Source organism: Grammomys surdaster, unplaced genomic scaffold (assembly GCF_004785775.1).
Source record: "Grammomys surdaster isolate TR1022 unplaced genomic scaffold, NIH_TR_1.0 126313, whole genome shotgun sequence".
NCBI lineage: Eukaryota > Metazoa > Chordata > Mammalia > Rodentia > Muridae > Grammomys > Grammomys surdaster.
This window is the reverse complement of record NW_021621113.1, coordinates 11932983-11950767: the sequence shown is the minus strand read 5'-3', so window position 1 is coordinate 11950767 and position 17785 is coordinate 11932983. Positions and strand designations below refer to the sequence as shown.

The following is a 17785-nucleotide window of genomic DNA, read 5'->3' as shown; positions in this document are numbered from 1 at the left end:
CTTGTTATTTTTTTCCCCTGATGGATTTGCCTATGTTAAGGAAGCCCCTGCTCTATGGAATGTTTGACTGACTCTGAGAAGAGAGGAAAATCCTCCCATCCTGGGTGCTGTGGTCCCCTGGGAACTGAAAAATGGGGAGACAAGGGGAAAATGGGAGACTAAACCAGGAACCAGTCACTGCTAGGATGATGCTGATGAGAACTCAGAGCTGTGGGAGGCATATTGGGGAGCATGGGGTGGGGGATTGCAGGGGAGATGGGGCACAGCTCACTCGCTCCACTCCTCCCTTGGCATCTTGGCCGTTAGGCACATCCAAGCTGATTTCTGCTGGAGAGGTTCTTCTGGGATGACGTGTCATCTGAGATGGACAGTTGTGGGGTTTGTATTTCCATCTCAGAACCCATCAGTTTCTCTTCTCTACGCCAGTTCTTCTCACTCTTCCTTTCATTCTTGACAGTGAAGTCGTCGCCTTACTTCTCGGTCTCCTACCCTGAAAAGACCAACAAAATCTCTTGTGGGCTGGAGAGTTGGTTTATCAGGTAAAAGGGTTTGCCACCCTTCCTGGCAACCTGAGGTCCATCCCCAAAACCATGTGTGGAAGGAGAGAACTACACGTGTACACACATACATGCCACACACACACATACACACACACAGACCACTACATACACACACATACACTACATACACCATACACATGTATATACCACATACCACACACACAGATACATACACACAAACACCATACACATACACACATAGACCACACATATAAATACCACACATAGACCACACATACCATACATACATACCCATACACAGACATACACATATACTACACATACAGATACCACACATACAGATACAAACACCACACACTTATACACACATATACACACCACACACACACACATGTACGATGTTAGCAAAGAAAGAAAGCTTGGTCTTTCATCCCTACTCTCCAGGACTGGCTAAGGCATCACTTTTCACACTGTTGGAGGACAGATCTGTTAGCCACGGTCCCTTTCCCCACTTCCCTAGACCCAGAAGCCACAGTCAACTTGGATGAATAGGTCCAAAGTCAGAACATCTGCTTCTGGGCCCAGATCTTTCTGCTACTGATTTGGAAGTGAGTGTCGGTTGCCCAGTCTTTTTCCTCTGTGGACAGGACAGTGCAACAGGAATAGTCGCTTCCATTTCTGGGGATGGAGCTCAGTTTCCTGTGCATGCCCCTCAGTGGAGCTTTTAAAAATATTATTCTTTACCTGGCTAGGTGGCACACGTCTTTTTAATTCAGTACTTTCAAGGCAGAGGCAGGTGGATCTCTGTGAGTTTCGAGGCCAGCCTGGTCGACATAGAGTTTCAGGTCAGCCAGGGCTACATGGTTGAGATCCTGTGTAAAAATTAAAAACAAAATGATCTGTTTGTTCTCAGGGCTGGAAAGATGACACAGAGGTTAAGTTGTTCTTCCAGGGGGCCCTGATCCAGTTCCCAGCACCCACACTGGGGCTCATATCCGTCCATAGCTCCAATTCTACGAGACCCCATGGCCCAGTCCCATGGCCCCTTCTAGCTTCCATGGACACTGCATATGTCATTCACAGACAGGCATGTAAGCAAAACACCCATACACAACCAAACGAAACATTTTTAAAAATTCCCAGTTTCATACATAGATAGGACATACTTTGGCCATATTCCTCTTGGTTTTCTCTCATTTCCTTTCCCTTCCTGCTGAATCTCCCTTCTTAGTAAGTACCCTTCCTACTTTCATGTCTTTATGTATATATGTATTTTTGCAATCCACTGAGTTATAAAAAGCTTTAATATATACATATATACACACATGAACATATATTTATGTGTGTGCATTTGTATGAGGGGTCTGTGCATGTGAATGCAGATACCCAAAGAGAAGAAGCATCAAACTCCCCTGGAGTTAGAGTTATAGGTGGCTGTGAGCCTCCTAATGTAGGTGCGAGTCGAACTTGGGCCCTCAGGAGGAGCAGTACATGCCCATAACCACTGATCCACCCCTCCAGCCCTGACCCACTGAGTTTAAGCAGGGTTGCTTATAGGAACATAGGTGCAGCTACTTACTTGAGCAAGGGCAACTTACCAGAGTCAACGCCACGGAGGACCATGACTCCCTTCCCCAGCCCCCTTCGACTACCTGTACCTCTCAGTTGCATCCCAGGAAATCACTGGAGTTCCTAATTGCCAGATGAGAAAACTGAGGCTCTGCAAGCACATCCCTGGAGTGAGGCGAGGAAGCTTTGTGCTAACACCTGGACTCCATCCAGGGAGCCTGAGCCCAGCGCCTTCGCTGCACTGTATACGGTCCTCCCTAAAATAGCTTTCATTTTATGGAGCACGTGCTATTTTCCAGGAACTGTGCCCAGCACTTTGCATCCATTTATCTCCTTCAGTCCTGGCTCCTTCTCAGAATCTCACCTTAAACATCACCTCTTTGCCTTGTTTTCTGGAAGCTTCTCAACAACTCTCCCCTCCCCCACTGCCTTACTCACAACCATAAAATCCTCCCATCCGTTGACTGTCTGTGATGTCCTCCTCTCTGTTTTTAGATTTCTGGAAGATTGGCTTTCCTGGTGTAGCCCATGTAGGTGCTCAGCAAATCATGGCTGCCTGGCACATAGCAGAAACAAGAAATATTTGTTAAATAAATGAATGGATGTTAGCACATGCCTGGACTATATATGTTCTTCCTAACTGCACTGGACAGATTGAGGAAACAAGGCACAAGGACGCAGTAGTTTGCACAGAGCCCCAGAGTCCATGAATGATGAACATGGACTATGTAGGAACACACTATGTAGGAAGACCCCGGCTCTTCCTTAACCAGGCTGACAGGGGTCCTGTCGATGTTTTCAGGCTGTGGACCTGAGCAAGAAGGAAGGCTTTTGGCTGCTCTGACTCTTCTTTCTCCATGAGACTGCAGAGGTTTGGACCCCCAAGGAGGCCAGGCTGACAGGATTAGAGGAAACAGCTGGCTTGAGCCCCATGCCCTGCAGGAGGGAGCTCACATTCCCCAGGGACTCTGGAGGGGGCAGCTCCTCACAGCCCAGTCACATTCCAGGTCAGTCATTTTCCTGAGCCCAGATGTTTGCTAATGAGCTGGGGAGAGGGGCATTTGGCTCTCAGCTCTGGGCCCCACTTTACCTTGGCCCCAAGAGACTGGCCCAGGGCCAGCAGGCTCTGGCCATGAGCCCATGCCCTGTGCCAGCCAGGCCTGCCTGGGCAGCTGGAGCTGTGCTGCCAACCAGGTGTATCTCCTGGAGCTTGGAGACTCTGACTTGACAGGTTCTGCCTTTCTTGCTGGGGACCCATTATTCTGGATCTCAGGGGTGCAACATCCCAACGGGAGGGGCTCTGAGGCAGCCAAAAGTGTGTGGTGAGCACAGGATCCTGGGCTGTGCAATCTAGCCTTTGTCAGTCACTATTAATGTGGTCTTGTGTGGGTGTGGTGGCTAATGATACTTTTGTTCTCACTAGTACAATGGGAGCAATGGGATTGTGGGAAAGAGTAGATGAGATACAGCAGACTGCTTAGCTGGGTATAAAATGGTAGCTGCTCAAAGATATTGAGTCCCTTCCTAGGCAGGCCCTCTACCCACACTGGAGCTTCCTGTCATCACTGCTATGTGATGTAACTCATCTTCAAACCCCATGTCCTTGATCAGGTGTCTAAACCTGCTCTGGAACCTTCCTGTGTTTGAGAGGGTGCTGGGCTGGGATTCCAGCCTTCTCCAATGGTTGTACGTGTGATCTGACAAGCACATTACTCCACAGAGCTTCCTACAGGGTGGGAGTAGATCCTTTTCTATTTGCTTAGTTTCAAAATTACATTGATTGATTGATTGTGTGTGTGTGTATGTGTGTTCACACTTGTGCCATAGCTCATATGTGGAGGTCAAAGGACAGCTTGGAGGAGTCAGTTCTCTCCCATCATAATGGGTCTTGGGGATTGAACTCGGGTTGTTAGGCTCAGTTGTCAGTGGCCTTACTCACCTAGCCATCTCATCAGCTCCTGTACTGTTTGAGCCAGGGTCTCACATTGCCTAGGTTAGCATGTAATTAGTAGAAGCTGGTCTTTACCTTCCAACTGTGGGGATTACATGTCTGCTGGGAATGGGTTGGCTCAAAGAATCTACAGAATGTAGACATCCACTCTTGTCCTGTCCAAGGTCTGAAGTGAGATGGCTGGCAAATTTTGGCTGTAAAATGACCTATACATGCTACAGTGTAGCAAGGCTGGTTTCTGCAGTGTGTGGTCCTCCAAACCTTAGCTTCGAACTGTGTAACTTTTTGATGAACTACTTAAGTTGTCTCTGAGCCCTGTGCATTTCTTAAATGGGAGATAACACTGAAACAAAATGAAGGGCCCTGCCCTCAGAGGGCTGATGGAGATTAGCATGAACAGATGTATCCCCGGCTGCAAGATCACACCTGGAGGAGGAGGAAACCTCTGTCACCCCGAGGATCTTGGGAGTTTTCCACCCGGTAGATGAAGGATGCATTGAAGGGGAGATGAAGGGAGGCAGAAAATTCCAGGCTGAAGGACAGCACAACCGCTGGAGTTGCAGAGCAGATTCCCTAGGGCAGCCATGATGTTACCACTAGGCCACTAGGAGGCCTCTTTGCCACTCCCCACTCTCTATGCTCGGTAACTTGGAGACATCAGGTGAGCAGGACTGAATGCAGACGAATTGCCTAAATAAAAGGGCATGTATAACGGATACAGCTAGATCCCCAAGTCTCACCACTCTGTTATATAGTGCCCTGGGCTATCACCTTCAAGGAGCAAAGGCGGCCCCACGACCTTCTTCCTCTTCTTTGTAGGGTGGCCTGGAACTTACTATCTAGTTGACCCTAGGCCTTGCGTGGGCACCACTAAACCCATTTTATGTGATGCTGGGGAGAGAGGCCAGGGTGAGCTACAGCCCCAATCCACAGCTCTCTTCTTACTTGGATGGACCAGTCTACACCAGCGCAATCCACCTTATTGGATTTAGGTAGCTAGGCTCTCCCTGAGGGGAACTACACTGTCCCCTCTTCAGGGAGCCAGAGCGAGTCAGTTTTGGCCTCTCAGACCTTTCTCTGGATGCCCCGGCTAAGTTGTTTGGAGGCAACTGAAGGTCAAGGGGCAAGGACACAGCGCAGATCAGAATCCAACCTCCCGAGGAATGATCGGGCACAGCTTCGGATGGGCTCCGGATGTTGGAACCCCCAATAGGCTGGAGCGCCACACTCAGCCCGTGTCCACGGCCGGGCTCCCACTCCAAAGGTCCACTATTGTCACTCCAAGGCCTGGCAAGACCTGACAGTCTAGGAAAGCCAGGCAGGGAGGAATCAAAGCCTGGGAAGCGGCCGGGCGCCTGGCTCCGTGCCCTTTCATCTCTGTCCCGGCCGTCGGGGAGCGGGGCCCATGGCCCGGGCTCCCCTGCTCGCGCGCGGAGGGAGCGGCCCTCGCTCTCTCGCTCGCCCGCCCTGCCCGCGCGTCCCTCCCCTTGCTGCCGCTGCCCCCGCCCTCACTCCCTATTTGGAGCTGAGACACCCTGACGTCGGAGGCGCTCGGCCCGCCGCTCCCCCGCGCCTCGCGCCCGCCCGGGGCCGCAGACGGCCAGCAGCGCAGCCCAGCCGAGCCTCGCGGGGCCGCCCCAGCCCGAGGACCCCGGGCCTGCGACCCCCGCGGCTCGCACCCCACTTTCTAGGACCCCTAGGAGGACGCGCCGCGCTCCCCGCGGCCGCCGCGCGCGGTAAGTCTCGCCCGGGCCCGCACACCGGAGCGGGGCAGCCGCAGTCCCTTTGCTCCCGCGATCCGCAGTGTCTCCCGAGCCCGGCAGTTTCTCTCCGCTCCCCGCCAGCCCGCGACCCCGGCACTGCGCAGCCCGGCGGCCAGCCCGGCGCCTCTGATCGTCCGCGCTGGGGACGTGGGCGCGGCTCCCGGGTGGCCAGGGGGCACCGGCGGCGTCCGGAGCCGGTCGCCAGCCGCGCCCCGGGGCTCCGTTTCTTGTAGGAGTTTCACCGCCAGGACTGCGAGTAGGAGGGAGAGCGTCGCCCGGCAGGCGCCAGGCAGCGCTGGGACATGGGGCTCATGCGTCCTCTGGATCTGTCCCTTCCTAGCTGCTGCTCATTCGGTCCCTGTCTCCCATCCACAGGTCTCTGGCTCTCCATCGCTCCATTTCCGCCCCCGTGCTTTCTTAGTTCTGTCCCTCCCGCTGTCCCTCTCGCCTCGATTTTCACTTTCTCTGGGCTTGTGTCTCTGCTTTCGTGTTGTCTGTCTGTTTTCTCTCGGTCACAGAGAGCCTCCCTGACCTCTACTCTCCAAATCAAAGCATCCTGCCCCAGCTTCCGAGGCGCGGTCCCACAGCTGGGCTCGTGGAGAGTGCCTCTGGCACTACAAAAGACCCCAAATCCTCCTCTTCCCTGCTCGAAAGTCTGGCCGGTGTCACCCACCCCCACTTGCAGGGGCAGAGAGGGAGAGAGAGAGAGAACAAGAGCGAGCGCCCGCCTGCCTGAGCTAGCTGGCGTTTCCAGCGGGTAGAGCCTTGTAAGCATTCCACCCCAGTGAGGCAGTGTTCACCGCAGGGCTCCGCTGCCGGCCACCTGCCCTCCAGCCGGTTCTGGCTCCCGGGCCAGGCGATGATCTTTTACAAGCGTCACTAAAGGGGGCAGCTGCTTGCCTTGGCCTGGCTGGGGATGGGGGAGGGGGTGGGGGTATCAAGGGGGAGAAAGCCACATTTCCAGGCTTTCCAAGACCTTTGCCCAGCTGGAAGCCACCAGCCTGAAACTCGGAACACCCCAGGAAAACAGCCTGTTGGCACCGGCTGAGGGTGGGGAAGTAAGTTGTCAACAGGCAGCCCCCCACTCTTTGTCACTGAGCAGTCAGCCTCCCGAGACTCCCACGGATGCTGGAACTATTTGGGCGGGTTTGCCTTGACTTAGAGCCAAAGAAGAGACAAGGCTGGGGCGTTTCCTTGGTGACCCCCACCGCTCTCCACCCTTCCCTGAAAAGCCAGACCTCTCTTCTGGGCCTGTGTGTTGGAGGGGTAGACAAGGGAGTGGAGGCTGTGTCTTAGCCAGAGGTACAGCCTCCTTTAAGTGAAATTTCAGCTCCTTCCACCTACTGGCAACCCCAGGGGTCGGAGGCTGTGGGGTGGGCAGGGTTGTTGGTGAGATCTGAGGGGAACTTCTGTTGAGCAGATGTGTAGGCCTGCCCTGCAGCCGGTAGTTAGCATACATTTGTTTTGGAGACTGTTTCTGGTCTATGGGCAGAAGGGTCTGTGGGGCCTGACTGTTTGCATAGGAATACCCAGAGCTGATAGGTGGAGCTGCCTGGCCCTAGGAGGTAGGCCCGGATGGCATGGGGCAGACCCTGGGTATCAACCCACACCGCACAGTTTGTTCAGGCTTCGCCCTGAAGCTGAAGGAAGGAAAGTCACCCTGTGGTGCTCCTGGGGTCATGGAATCCTTGTGGCCTTGAGCGGCACACTGGAGCCAGACTCTCCCCAAGGGACTCTACTAAGCCAGATGTTCCCAGGCTATGCCGACGTCTATTTCACAGGTGGTAAGTGTGAAGCGTACAGAGGTGAAGTACAGGTCACTGACACGGTCCGTATGAACAGCCCTGCCCCTATGACACTCATCCTGGGATAAGGCTCTCCCTCAGCACCCAGGAATCCGGAGCTGGGCCGGGCTGGTGTGAGCCGAACCTCAGGCCCGGTACTGCTTTGCCCCCTCCCCAGCAGCGTTTTTCAGTTGATCCATTCAAGGAAGTCCCTGTACTCATTCCAAGACCTGGAGGATTGCCCCACCCTGCTGATCCCCAAGCCCAGGGCAGCGGCCACAAGCACCACACCCTCTCCACCAGCCGCATGCGCAGTGGGCACTAGGCATAGCCTGCTCTCTCCGTAGCTAGATCTAGAAGGGGCTACACTTTCAGGGCCCCTGTCTTCCGAAGGGGTAGTTTGGTGAGGTCTTGCCTCAGCTCCTGCCCTGGCAAGTAGTTGTGTTAGCGACACTTGGCAGCTTGTGAAACCGTTCCCAGTCATCCTGCTGTTTGCTTAAGTTTCAACTCAAGGTATCCCCTAAATCCCTATCACTTGGCAGATGCTTCCCGGATTGAGAAACACTCAGGATTAAACTGGATCTAGAGGGAGGAACAGAGGCTAAGATGGATACGAGGCCCGGGGTGAGGGCAAGCCTTTGCTCATGGTGACTTCCTGAAGCTGTAACCCCACAGTGACAACCTTATATACACTCTTCAGTTTAGCTCTTACAGCTGCCTGGGGGAGTGGCCTCTATTCTTCCCACATTACAGATGAGAAAACCGAGGCACACAGATCTTCGAGTGTTTGAGCAGAGATCGGAACCTGAGCCAGCGGTAGTTGTGGAGAGTGGAGGAGAGACTCTGTGTGTGTGTGTGTGTGTGTGTGTGTGTGTGTGTGTGTAAGCCTAGGGGCTGTGTGGGTACAATCTACCTTGAAAAATCCTTGTGGAGGTTGAATGGTCTTGACTTTTCATATTTTGCAAAAGAAGAATTTAGGGGCCAGGCATAAGTGTTTCATGACTTTAATGTCAGTACTCGGGAGGCAGAGGCAGAGAGTTCTCTGTGAGTTCAAGGTCAGCCTGGTCTACATAACGAGTTCAAGGACAGCCAGAGGCACAAAGTGAGACCCTGTCTCAAAATTAAAAAATAAAATAGAAAATAAAAAAAAGGAGAAACTGGGGGGAGAGAATTATTCCCTCCACACTTCAAGTCACCCCTTCACTGTACAAAAGGCTAAGGCTTTAGTGGGTGGTATTGTCGGGAGCTAAGTCCTTGAGTGCTAAGTCCCATTCTGCTATAGGCATTAGAACCCAGTTGTGCAACTGAGGGGACTCTGTCAGTCATGACATTAAGAGGCTTTTTTTTTTTTCCTGGTAAGCGGGAGGTGGGTCACAGCTCCTGACCTGGCTGGACCTCAGAGTCATATGGGGAACACAGATAGATGCCTGTTCAGGCCATACCCCCGAGGGGTTTGAATGGTCTTTGGTGGTTTGATTTTGCAGGCTAGGCCCTGGGCTTCTACCTCTCTGGCGAGTCTCAGAGTAGCTGCTAGAGTCCAGCAGGTGTGCTATGAGCTAAGCCCTGTGTATTCAGAGCTCCACCCCCTGGCATTCCTGAAGGGCCCCATGAGTCAAGGGCCAGGGAAGCTGCCACAGTGCTCTCTGCCCCCTTCCTGCCTGGGAGAGATGGACAAGCTTCTTCTTGGCCTGTGTGAGATTTGTGGGACACCCTGTGGATGTCACCCTTTCTGTTTGAGTGGCAATTCAGAAAAGGCAAGGCGCTCCCTATGGAGAGCTGGAAATAAAGTCTATACCTGTCAGAATCTAGAACCCTGTGAGGTTCACTAGACATATCCGCCCCATCCCCCGGTCTGAGGTGTAGCCAGGGTGGGCACCTGTATAAACCCCGCCTGTGCTAAGGATGCTACTGAACTCCCATCGGGGACACACTTCTCACTTATCCAAACCCCAGGAACCAGGTTCTGTTGTGACCACATGCTCATCTTTGGGGATCCAGGAGTGGGGCTCAAACTCTTGTCTGTGGAGGCAGGCTTCAGATGAGGCAGTGGCCAAGCACCAGAGTTCTGACAGGGAGAGGAGGGCAGCCCCCAGGATACCCCGAATCCCATCCCAGCTCCCCACTCCCTGGACACCTGTCTCTCCATTTCTTGCTTTCCCTTTTTCTCACTTCCGTGACCCTTCCACCCATGAAGGTAGCTGCCAGCCTACCTGATTTGCTCAGGATCGAGACTTGACTTTCCCTACTGTCAGGACATAGAAGCTCACACAAATTCCAGCTGCCCCGTGTGTGTTCCTGTTCTTCATGTAGAAAGTGGAGGAGATGGGGCCTGCCCCATTCAGTTATTGTAAGTTGACATGGGACAGCATTTTGAACAGTGGCTGCAGTTAGGACCCACATTTCCCTGCCAGGCAGGAGAGAGCTTTGGGGCGATATCCCCTCTTCTGGTCTTTGCTCTAGCAGCAAACTCTCAGCCAGGAACTTCCTCCCTCAACTTCCACTTGTACCCCCCCACACACACACACTCAGGCATGTCTGCATTTCCCCTGTGGGTAAATGAAGGGCCCTCCGGCCACACCCTCCCTTCTCTCTCACCTTCCTCGAAGGGACCAGAAAGGGTTTGCCAGCTACAGGGAATGAAACAGCCCACGGGAGGGCATGGGTCTTCTCTGATGCTGGAAGTGTCTTGGGACAAGCTCTGCGGAGGCTGGGTGTTGATTGGACAGATGACTGACTGACTCTGGTCCTGCCCTGGCTCTCTGGCACTCTGCGTGACCTTCAGGGTGGAAGGCATGAGAAGCTGGGTGAGGCTCTGAAGGCCCAGGAAGGGAAAGTCCAACCGCTGCTTAGACACAGATGAGCCGAGCTGCTGGTTGAGAACACAAACAAGTAGAATCAACAGATTAAACCTGCGCTGGTGGGCGGAGGGAACCATGGCCTCTGGGTAGGGTGTGAGGGGCAGAGGAGGGGCTTTCCTAATGGAAAATTTAGCCTTCCTTCTGACACTTCCCAGGTTCACTCATGATCCCTCCTGGAAAGTGAGCTGGTGTTGGTTGGGTGCTGGGTGCTGAGTGCTAGATGCTGGATGCTGGGTGTTGGAATACTGGGTGCTAGATGCTGGGTCCTGGGTATTAGATGCTGAGTGTTGGATATTGGGTATTGGATAATGGGTGTTAGATGCTGAGTCCTGGATATTGGAGGCTGAGTGCTGGGTATGGAGTGTTGAATGCTGGGTGCTGGAGGCTGGGTGTTGGATGCTGGCTGCTGGGTGTTGGATGTTGGGTATTGGATACTGGATGCTGGGTGCTAGGTGCTGTCATAAGAACCTCGCAGTTGTGGCAAGGAGCTGTGTTTCTGTGTTTCTCCTTTACACAAGGGAAGCAGGCTGTGACAGATTAAACTCTTTCTTACAGCCACACAACTCCTAGGCTACAGAGTTCCAACACTGGGAACTCTAGGGACAGAGGGTCGGTCTACTGGTGCTCTGGGTGTTGTCCTGGGGAGCTCAAGGGTGATCCCAGTGTTCTGCTCCCAGGTCTTGGTCAGGGTCTGGTGGGTTGGAACATACCATTCTTCTGAAGGGCATGGCTAATCCTTGTTCCCCACCGGGCACCTGAAAGATAAAGGAGGTGTTTTGCTAACTCAGCCTAACTCATTTCTTCTCAACTTCTGCCAGCTCCAATAACAGAGCCTGCTCTCTGGGCCAGGGACACTGCAAATGTCCCCAGGTAGCTTCATGGTTAACCTCCAGGCTGATCTCCACTTTAGCCCGTCCGATATTGGTTGGCAGCCTCAAACCTCACCTCTCCAAGTTCGACTCCTATGTCCATCTCTTGACAGCTGTTGATCCTCAGAGCTCAGAGCTCAATCCCAACTCCTACTGGGACTTTAGCTTCACTTCCTCCCTGGGTCTTACCCAATCCCTGCCTGTCATGGCCAAGAAAGTGTCACAGAGTCAGGTGACATAGCAGAGACTTCTCTGATGCTGAGAGAGGGCTAGTCCAGCACAGGGAAGGCTCAGGAGCTCTGGTCTTTTTCTACAGGTTTTGGAACACGTTAGAAGGCCAAGGCCAGACACTGGCTCAGGCTAGTTCCTGAGGGACGGCAGGGCCTCTATCAGGAGCAAGAGGCTGAGGCTGTTGAGTAGCAGCGGGATGAGTCCAGAAGGTTCCTTTAGGGTGTGCTTGCTCTAAAAATGTAGGTTTGCTGTAGATCTTGTCGATGAGTCTGGATTGTGTAGATCACAGAAGAAAGTTATTGGGGTCCAGGCACACTGTCTAGCCCCACCCCCAGCTGTACCCATCCCTGTCAAGCCAGGGACAGAGATCATCTTCAGGAACCAAGATGTCTCAGCTGGAGGAGCAATAGCTGGGAAGAGGGGGAGCGCTCGATGACCCTCCCTGGCATCCCACTTTCCCTCAGCGCACCCAGATTCTCTCTGTCACCTCCCCAGACACTTTGCAAAACACCTGCCTCTGCCACCTTCGCCACTTTCCGGGGTAGGTCCAGCACGTGGCTTCCCCACTCCTGGAACCTAGCTTCCAGAGGGCTGGAGGAATATATCTCTGTTCCTCTGCCCCACAGGCACGCTCGTCCAGGACTCTCTGGGGACTGTACGAAGACACAGTTCCCAACTGTCTGAGCTGGGTATATTCCCTGACCGGACCTATCGGAACCACCCTGGGAAAGTGTGAATCCTATCCTAGCTGGGAGCTTTCACACCGTAAGTCCCCAGGGAGTTCTGATACACTATCAGGTTGAAAGTGCCACTTATGTTACAGGTGGAGGAACTGAGACTTGAAGGTCTAGGGTCATAAAGCACTAGACAGACAGACAGACAGATCCCTTTCCTCCGTGTTCTGTCTGGGGGTGGAGGATGGAGCTTTTGGGAGCACTTCCCTTTGTTTAGTCTCTCTGAAGCCCCCCTACCCCCGCCATCCTCCACTATTTCTGAGGTGTGTGTGTGGTGGGATGGGAGAGTGGGTGCCGCCTACGGAGATCAAGTTGGAGAAGCCCGGCAGAAGTTCCCCTCTGAGTGGCTCCTTTAAACACAGACTCTGTCCTGCAGCGCCATCTTGTGGCTGACTCTGGAATCTAGTGTCTTACTCCTGAAGCAGAGAACTTCGTAAAGGGTCTGGGGGTAATGTTGTGTGCTACACCCGGACCGGGGGAAGAATCTTTGTTTGTTTGTTTGTTTGTTTGTTTGTTTTGGTTTTTTCGAGATAGGGTTTCTCTGTGTAGCTCTGGCTGTCCTGGAACTCACTCTGTAGACCAGGCTGGCCTCGAACTCAGAAATCCGCCTGCCTCTGCCTCCCAAGTGCTGGGATTAAAGGCGTGCGCCACCACCGCCTGGCTCCGGGGGAAGAATCTTAAGAAGAGACATATCTGCCTGAGTAGCATGGAGTTGAGTATCAGTGCCTTTTTAGGAGGCATGGACAATGGACAGCAGTCTCTAAGACTGCAATCAAAGGATTACTTTGGGTTTATCCAGAGTCCTTGTGCAAGCTAGACAATACTGTACCACCGAGGAGCACCCCCAGTCTGACTTTAGTAACTATCCTATTGAGGACCATTCACTCTCCCCAATGCTGTCAGGTGCGATACTACATAGAGCTGCTTCTGAGGTTTAGAGAGGTCCAAGGTGTTTTTGGAACTGGGCATAGGGCTACCATAGGTAGGTAGGATCAGGAGAATTAGGAGTGCAAAGTCATCCTTGGATATAGACTTAATTTAAGGCCAGCCTGGGCTACATACGATCATATCTCGAAAAAAAAAAGTTACTGGTTAGTCTGTGGAGATCTGGCTTTGAATTCTGGGATCAGAGCCCATGTTTGGAAGACACCCCTGCTCCTGAGCACCTAGCCTCTGGGGCTATACTGCACCTCACCTGTCACCTGTGTTTAGTTCCAGGGCTCCGGAGGTGACGGGCACAATGCTTTGGGTCCTGGTGGGGGCTGTTCTCCCTGTCATGTTGCTGGCTGCCCCGCCACCCATCAACAAGCTGGCCCTGTTTCCGGACAAGAGTGCCTGGTGTGAGGCCAAGAACATCACACAGATTGTGGGCCACAGCGGCTGTGAGGCCAAGTCTATCCAGAACAGGTGGGACTCTGAGGGCAGGGGGTCGGGGGGAAGGGTGAGGACAGGGACCCAGGGAGGGGTGAGGAACACCGGGACTGCCCACCCCTGCCTTCCCTCTGGAGATCAGGCTCAATGACATTTCCTCCCACAGGGCGTGCCTAGGACAATGTTTCAGTTACAGTGTCCCCAACACCTTCCCGCAGTCCACAGAGTCCCTGGTGCACTGTGACTCCTGCATGCCGGCCCAGTCCATGTGGGAGATTGTGAGTACAGCTGCCCAATCCTGGAGCCATAACAGGAGGCCTTGGATACTTAAGAATGTGTGCGGGCTACAGGGTTCCTGCTGGGTCCTTGCCCCAGGGCTGCTCAGTCTGACACCAACCTGTAGAAGATTCCGGATATTTCCGAGGCTCGATCCATGTCACAGAGATTGCAGTTCTTCAGTCTCCACTCACTGTTACCAGAATCTCTGCTTTTCTCTGCCCCACTCAGCCCTGTTGGTCTGGCTCACCCGTCTCCCAGCACTCTCTTAGAACCTCCTTTCTCTTCGACAACTTGACACTTAGCAAGCCCACCTAACTTTAGTCCTTCTTTACTGCTCTGTTCTTTCCACCCCAGGATCTTTGCATATGCTCTTTGCTTTGCTCTGAACCACCATTCCTCCCTTTCCCACTCTCCCTCCCGCTTCCCTCAGCTAGTTAACTTCTACTAGTTCTTAGCTCCTGGCTCAAGTATTGTTTCTTCAGGGCACTGTTCCAGACCCTCTGACCCAGTCAAGTTGTGTCATAGGCTCTCAAGCGATGTGTACCTTTGCATTGGGCAACTGTCACATACATATACAGTTTTCCCAACATATCAGACACTTGTGCCCCACCTGCACCTGTGCCCTACCTGCACCTGTGCCCCATCTGCACCTGTGCCCCACCTGTACCTGTGCCCCATCTGCACCTGTGTCTCACCTGCACCTGTGCCCCACCTGCACCTGTACCTCATCTGCATCTGCGTCTCACCTGCACCTGTGCCCCACCTGCACCTGTGTCTCACCTGCACCTGTGCCCCATCTGCACCTGTGCCCCATCTGCACCTGTGCCTCACCTGCACCTGTGCCCCACCTGCACCTGTGCCCCACCTACACCTGTGCCCCACCTGCACCTGTGCCCCATCTGCACCTGTGTCTCACCTGCAGCTGTGCCCACCTGCACCTGTGCCCCACCTGCACCTGTGCCCCACCTGCACCTGTGCCCCACCTGCACCTGTGCCCCATCTGCACCTGTGTCTCACCTGCACCTGTGCCCCATCTGCACCTGTGCCCCATCTGCACCTGTGTCTCACCTGCACCTGTGTCCCACCTGCACCTGTGCCCCATCTGCACCTGTGTCCCACCTGCACCTGTGCCCCACCTGCACCTGTGTCCCACCTGCACCTGTGCCCCACCTGCACCCAAGAGTGGTCATGGGGTAGATGCTCTGTGGAAGAAAGGAGGGGGAGGGAGGAAGACAGTTCGAAGCATTACTACAAGGCAGGAGTTGGGGTGCTAAGGGGGTTGCTATAGAGTGAACTTGGAGTGGAGCTCAGACCCAAAAGTTGCCCAGAAGTTACTTGTGCGGAGTTTGAGGCCAGTGGGAGGATGGGTTGAGCCAGAACTTGCTACGAAGAAGGAAGACATTAGCAGTCTCTGGGGGCAGATGAGGCAGTGAGTTACTGTTAGTGCAGCAGGGTCTGGCATGGTGTGGTCAGCCCAGAACCAGCCTGTAGGGTCTGAAGACCTGAGAAAGGGGTCAGGATTTGTCTCCAAGTTCACTGGGAGCATAGTGTGTGTGTGTGTGGTGTGTGTGTGTGTGTGTTTACCCCCACTCTCACGCCAGGGGGAATGGGTAGGAAGGGTAGGGCTGTGTGTAAGAATATGAGAGATGTGAAAGAAGATGAGAGAGGAGGCTGGAGAGGTGGCTCAGCGGTTAAGAGCACTGACTGCTCTTCCAGAGGTCCTGAGTTCAATTCCCAACAACCACATGATGGCTCACAACCATCCGTAATGGGATCTGATGCCCTCTTCTGGTGTGTCTGATGACAGCTACAGAGTACTCATATACATTAAATAATCTTTAAAAAAAAAGTACATTACAGGAAGAAGAAGGAGAAATAGGAGCTTTCAGGGGCTCAGTCCCCTCAAGCCCCTCCAGATGGGTTAACAGAATGCTGGGCTGTCGCAGGTGGACTCTGGGATTCTTGGTTCTCAAAGATGTGTTATTTTGGGGGTCTGTCCACCTGCCCAAACTTCAGGAGACATCCCTTTTCTTCCTCCTGCCCCTCCCAGGTGACCTTGGAGTGCCCTGGCCACGAGGAGGTGCCCCGAGTGGATAAACTGGTGGAGAAGATTGTACACTGCAGCTGCCAAGCTTGCGGCAAGGAGCCCAGTCACGAGGGCCTGAACGTCTACGTGCAGGGTGAAGACGGGCCGGGCTCCCAGCCTGGACCACACTCCCACGCCCATCCCCACCCTGGTGGCCAAACCCCCGAGCCTGAGGAACCTCCTGGAGCCCCTCAGGTTGAAGAAGAGGGGGCTGAGGACTGAGGGCCCCCAACTCTTCCTCCCCTCTTGTCCCCTGTGGAATGTTGTGTCCCACCCTCCAGGGAAGAGGGAGGGGATAGGCAGAAGCCTCCCCTTCCCCTTTGGCATTGGATGGACTTGGAATGCTGCCTGGTTGCCATGGAGATCTGACGGGAGGGGCTGGAGCCAAGCCGCACAATTTAATATATGCAAGATGGGGGGAGGAAGCAAACATCCTCGGGACTTTTCTTTTGGAAGGTGAAGTGTGGTCTTTCCTTTCAGCCTTCTAGAGAGGAGCCCTTGGGATAGCTAGGAAGTGGGCTGAGCTGCTGAGGATGTGTGAGATCCTCAACTAGGGCAGGCCCAGGCTAGGACCCACACAACTAATGGGGCAGGATCCCCAGTGATGGGTAGAGGGTGGGTATCATGTCCGGATCACCGTTGCAGTAGGTTCTGGGTAGGAAGACCGCTGGCAGAAGTCGGAAGCTCCAGACCCATAGGTTTCCCTAAAGGCCTTCCTCAGTCTCCACTGCCAAAGAAGTAACCCCTTCAAAGGGATGGTTTAGGAGTCAGGCTGGGGCAGGACCCTGTTGACTCAGGTGCCAGAGTGTCACTGAAGAAGAAAGAAGATCCCTCCCGTCTCTCCCAGAGATTTTAGCTCTCTGCTTCCCATGTTCTGGACCCTTTAGGGAAGCAGCTGCAGCCCAGCCCCACTGTCTCTGGGGCCGGTCTTTCTGAAAGAGGTGATGGTCTATCTCCATCACCTGGGACCATAGCGGACAGGAGGCCCCTGCACAGGGACCCTGCTGACCTTGGCTTTCTCTAGCTCCCCATTCTACCCACTCCTTCCCAGCTGCACTTTAACCCTAGGGCAGGGCAGGTAGTGAGAAGAGCCCTCTGTCCCCTGATATGCTGACACCATGGTTTGTGTCCAGGGGGCTGCCAGCTCACCCCCTCCCTGGGGGTGCCCTGGTCCATGGCTGTTTGACAAGAGCCTTAGAGCTTGTAACCAGTAGCCATCTCCCCTGAACCCGAGTGTTCTCACGAATAAATGCCTTCAACGCCTCTATTCTCTTCCCTGTGGGCTGGCTCTCTTGTCCAAGCTGGTTGTGGGTCCATGGATGGAGGTTGGGTTTGGTCTGGGCAGTGTGGGACTGACCTGTGGTATCCCTGTATCCTCTGGTCCTCTCGCTTCCCTGACTTGGCACCACCTATGGCTCTGCTCCTCTCTTGGGTTTGGGTGTGCATTTCTGCCTTGCTTAAACGTGGCTGGACCTAGCCAGCTAGATCTAGACACTTGATCCCTTGGGATCTCTCTCGCCATCTCTTTACTTTCAGTGATCCAGCATGGGCCTTGGTACGTGTCACCAGCCTGGACCAAGCCCCAGAAAAAGATGAAACAGATGAACCCCCAAATCGAAGATTACAAGGTCGTGCCCTGCACTAGTCCATTTGCACAACATAAAATCATCTTACCTAGCCCTCGGTGCCAATTGGATCCTGAAAAAAAGAAAAAATAAATAAATAAATAAAATGAACATAAGTCAGTTATATATATATATATATATATA

The 17785-nt window shown here is 53.7% G+C and overlaps 1 protein-coding gene across 2 annotated transcripts; it reads left to right on the top strand.

Moving 5' to 3' along the window:
* The first annotated feature begins 5616 nt into the window (after window positions 1-5616).
* Window positions 5617-17283, top strand: Nbl1 (NBL1, DAN family BMP antagonist). Of its 2 annotated transcripts, none has more exons than XM_028759783.1 (4): window positions 5617-5777; window positions 13493-13687; window positions 13818-13929; window positions 15981-17283. In XM_028759783.1, the coding sequence occupies exons 2-4, from the start codon at window positions 13521-13523 to the stop codon at window positions 16236-16238; spliced, it is 537 nt and encodes a 178-aa protein (XP_028615616.1). In that variant the 5' UTR covers window positions 5617-5777; window positions 13493-13520; the 3' UTR covers window positions 16239-17283. The 2 variants fall into 2 exon arrangements, with proteins under 2 accessions (XP_028615616.1, XP_028615615.1); XM_028759782.1 differs by lacking the exon at window positions 5617-5777 and adding an exon at window positions 12192-12311.
* The last annotated feature ends 502 nt before the right edge of the window (window positions 17284-17785 follow it).

What these genes read in the sequence shown, in the direction of transcription:
- Nbl1 (XM_028759783.1), top strand. Translation starts at nt 13,521, where the DNA reads ATGCTTTGGGTCCTGGTGGGGGCTGTTCTCCCTGTCATGTTGCTGGCT. An exon ending in GCCAAGTCTATCCAGAACAG is followed by an intron (nt 13,688 to 13,817) that starts GTGGGACTCTGA and finishes TTCCTCCCACAG; the next exon opens with GGCGTGCCTAGGACAATGTT. An exon ending in CCCAGTCCATGTGGGAGATT is followed by an intron (nt 13,930 to 15,980) that starts GTGAGTACAGCT and finishes TGCCCCTCCCAG; the next exon opens with GTGACCTTGGAGTGCCCTGG.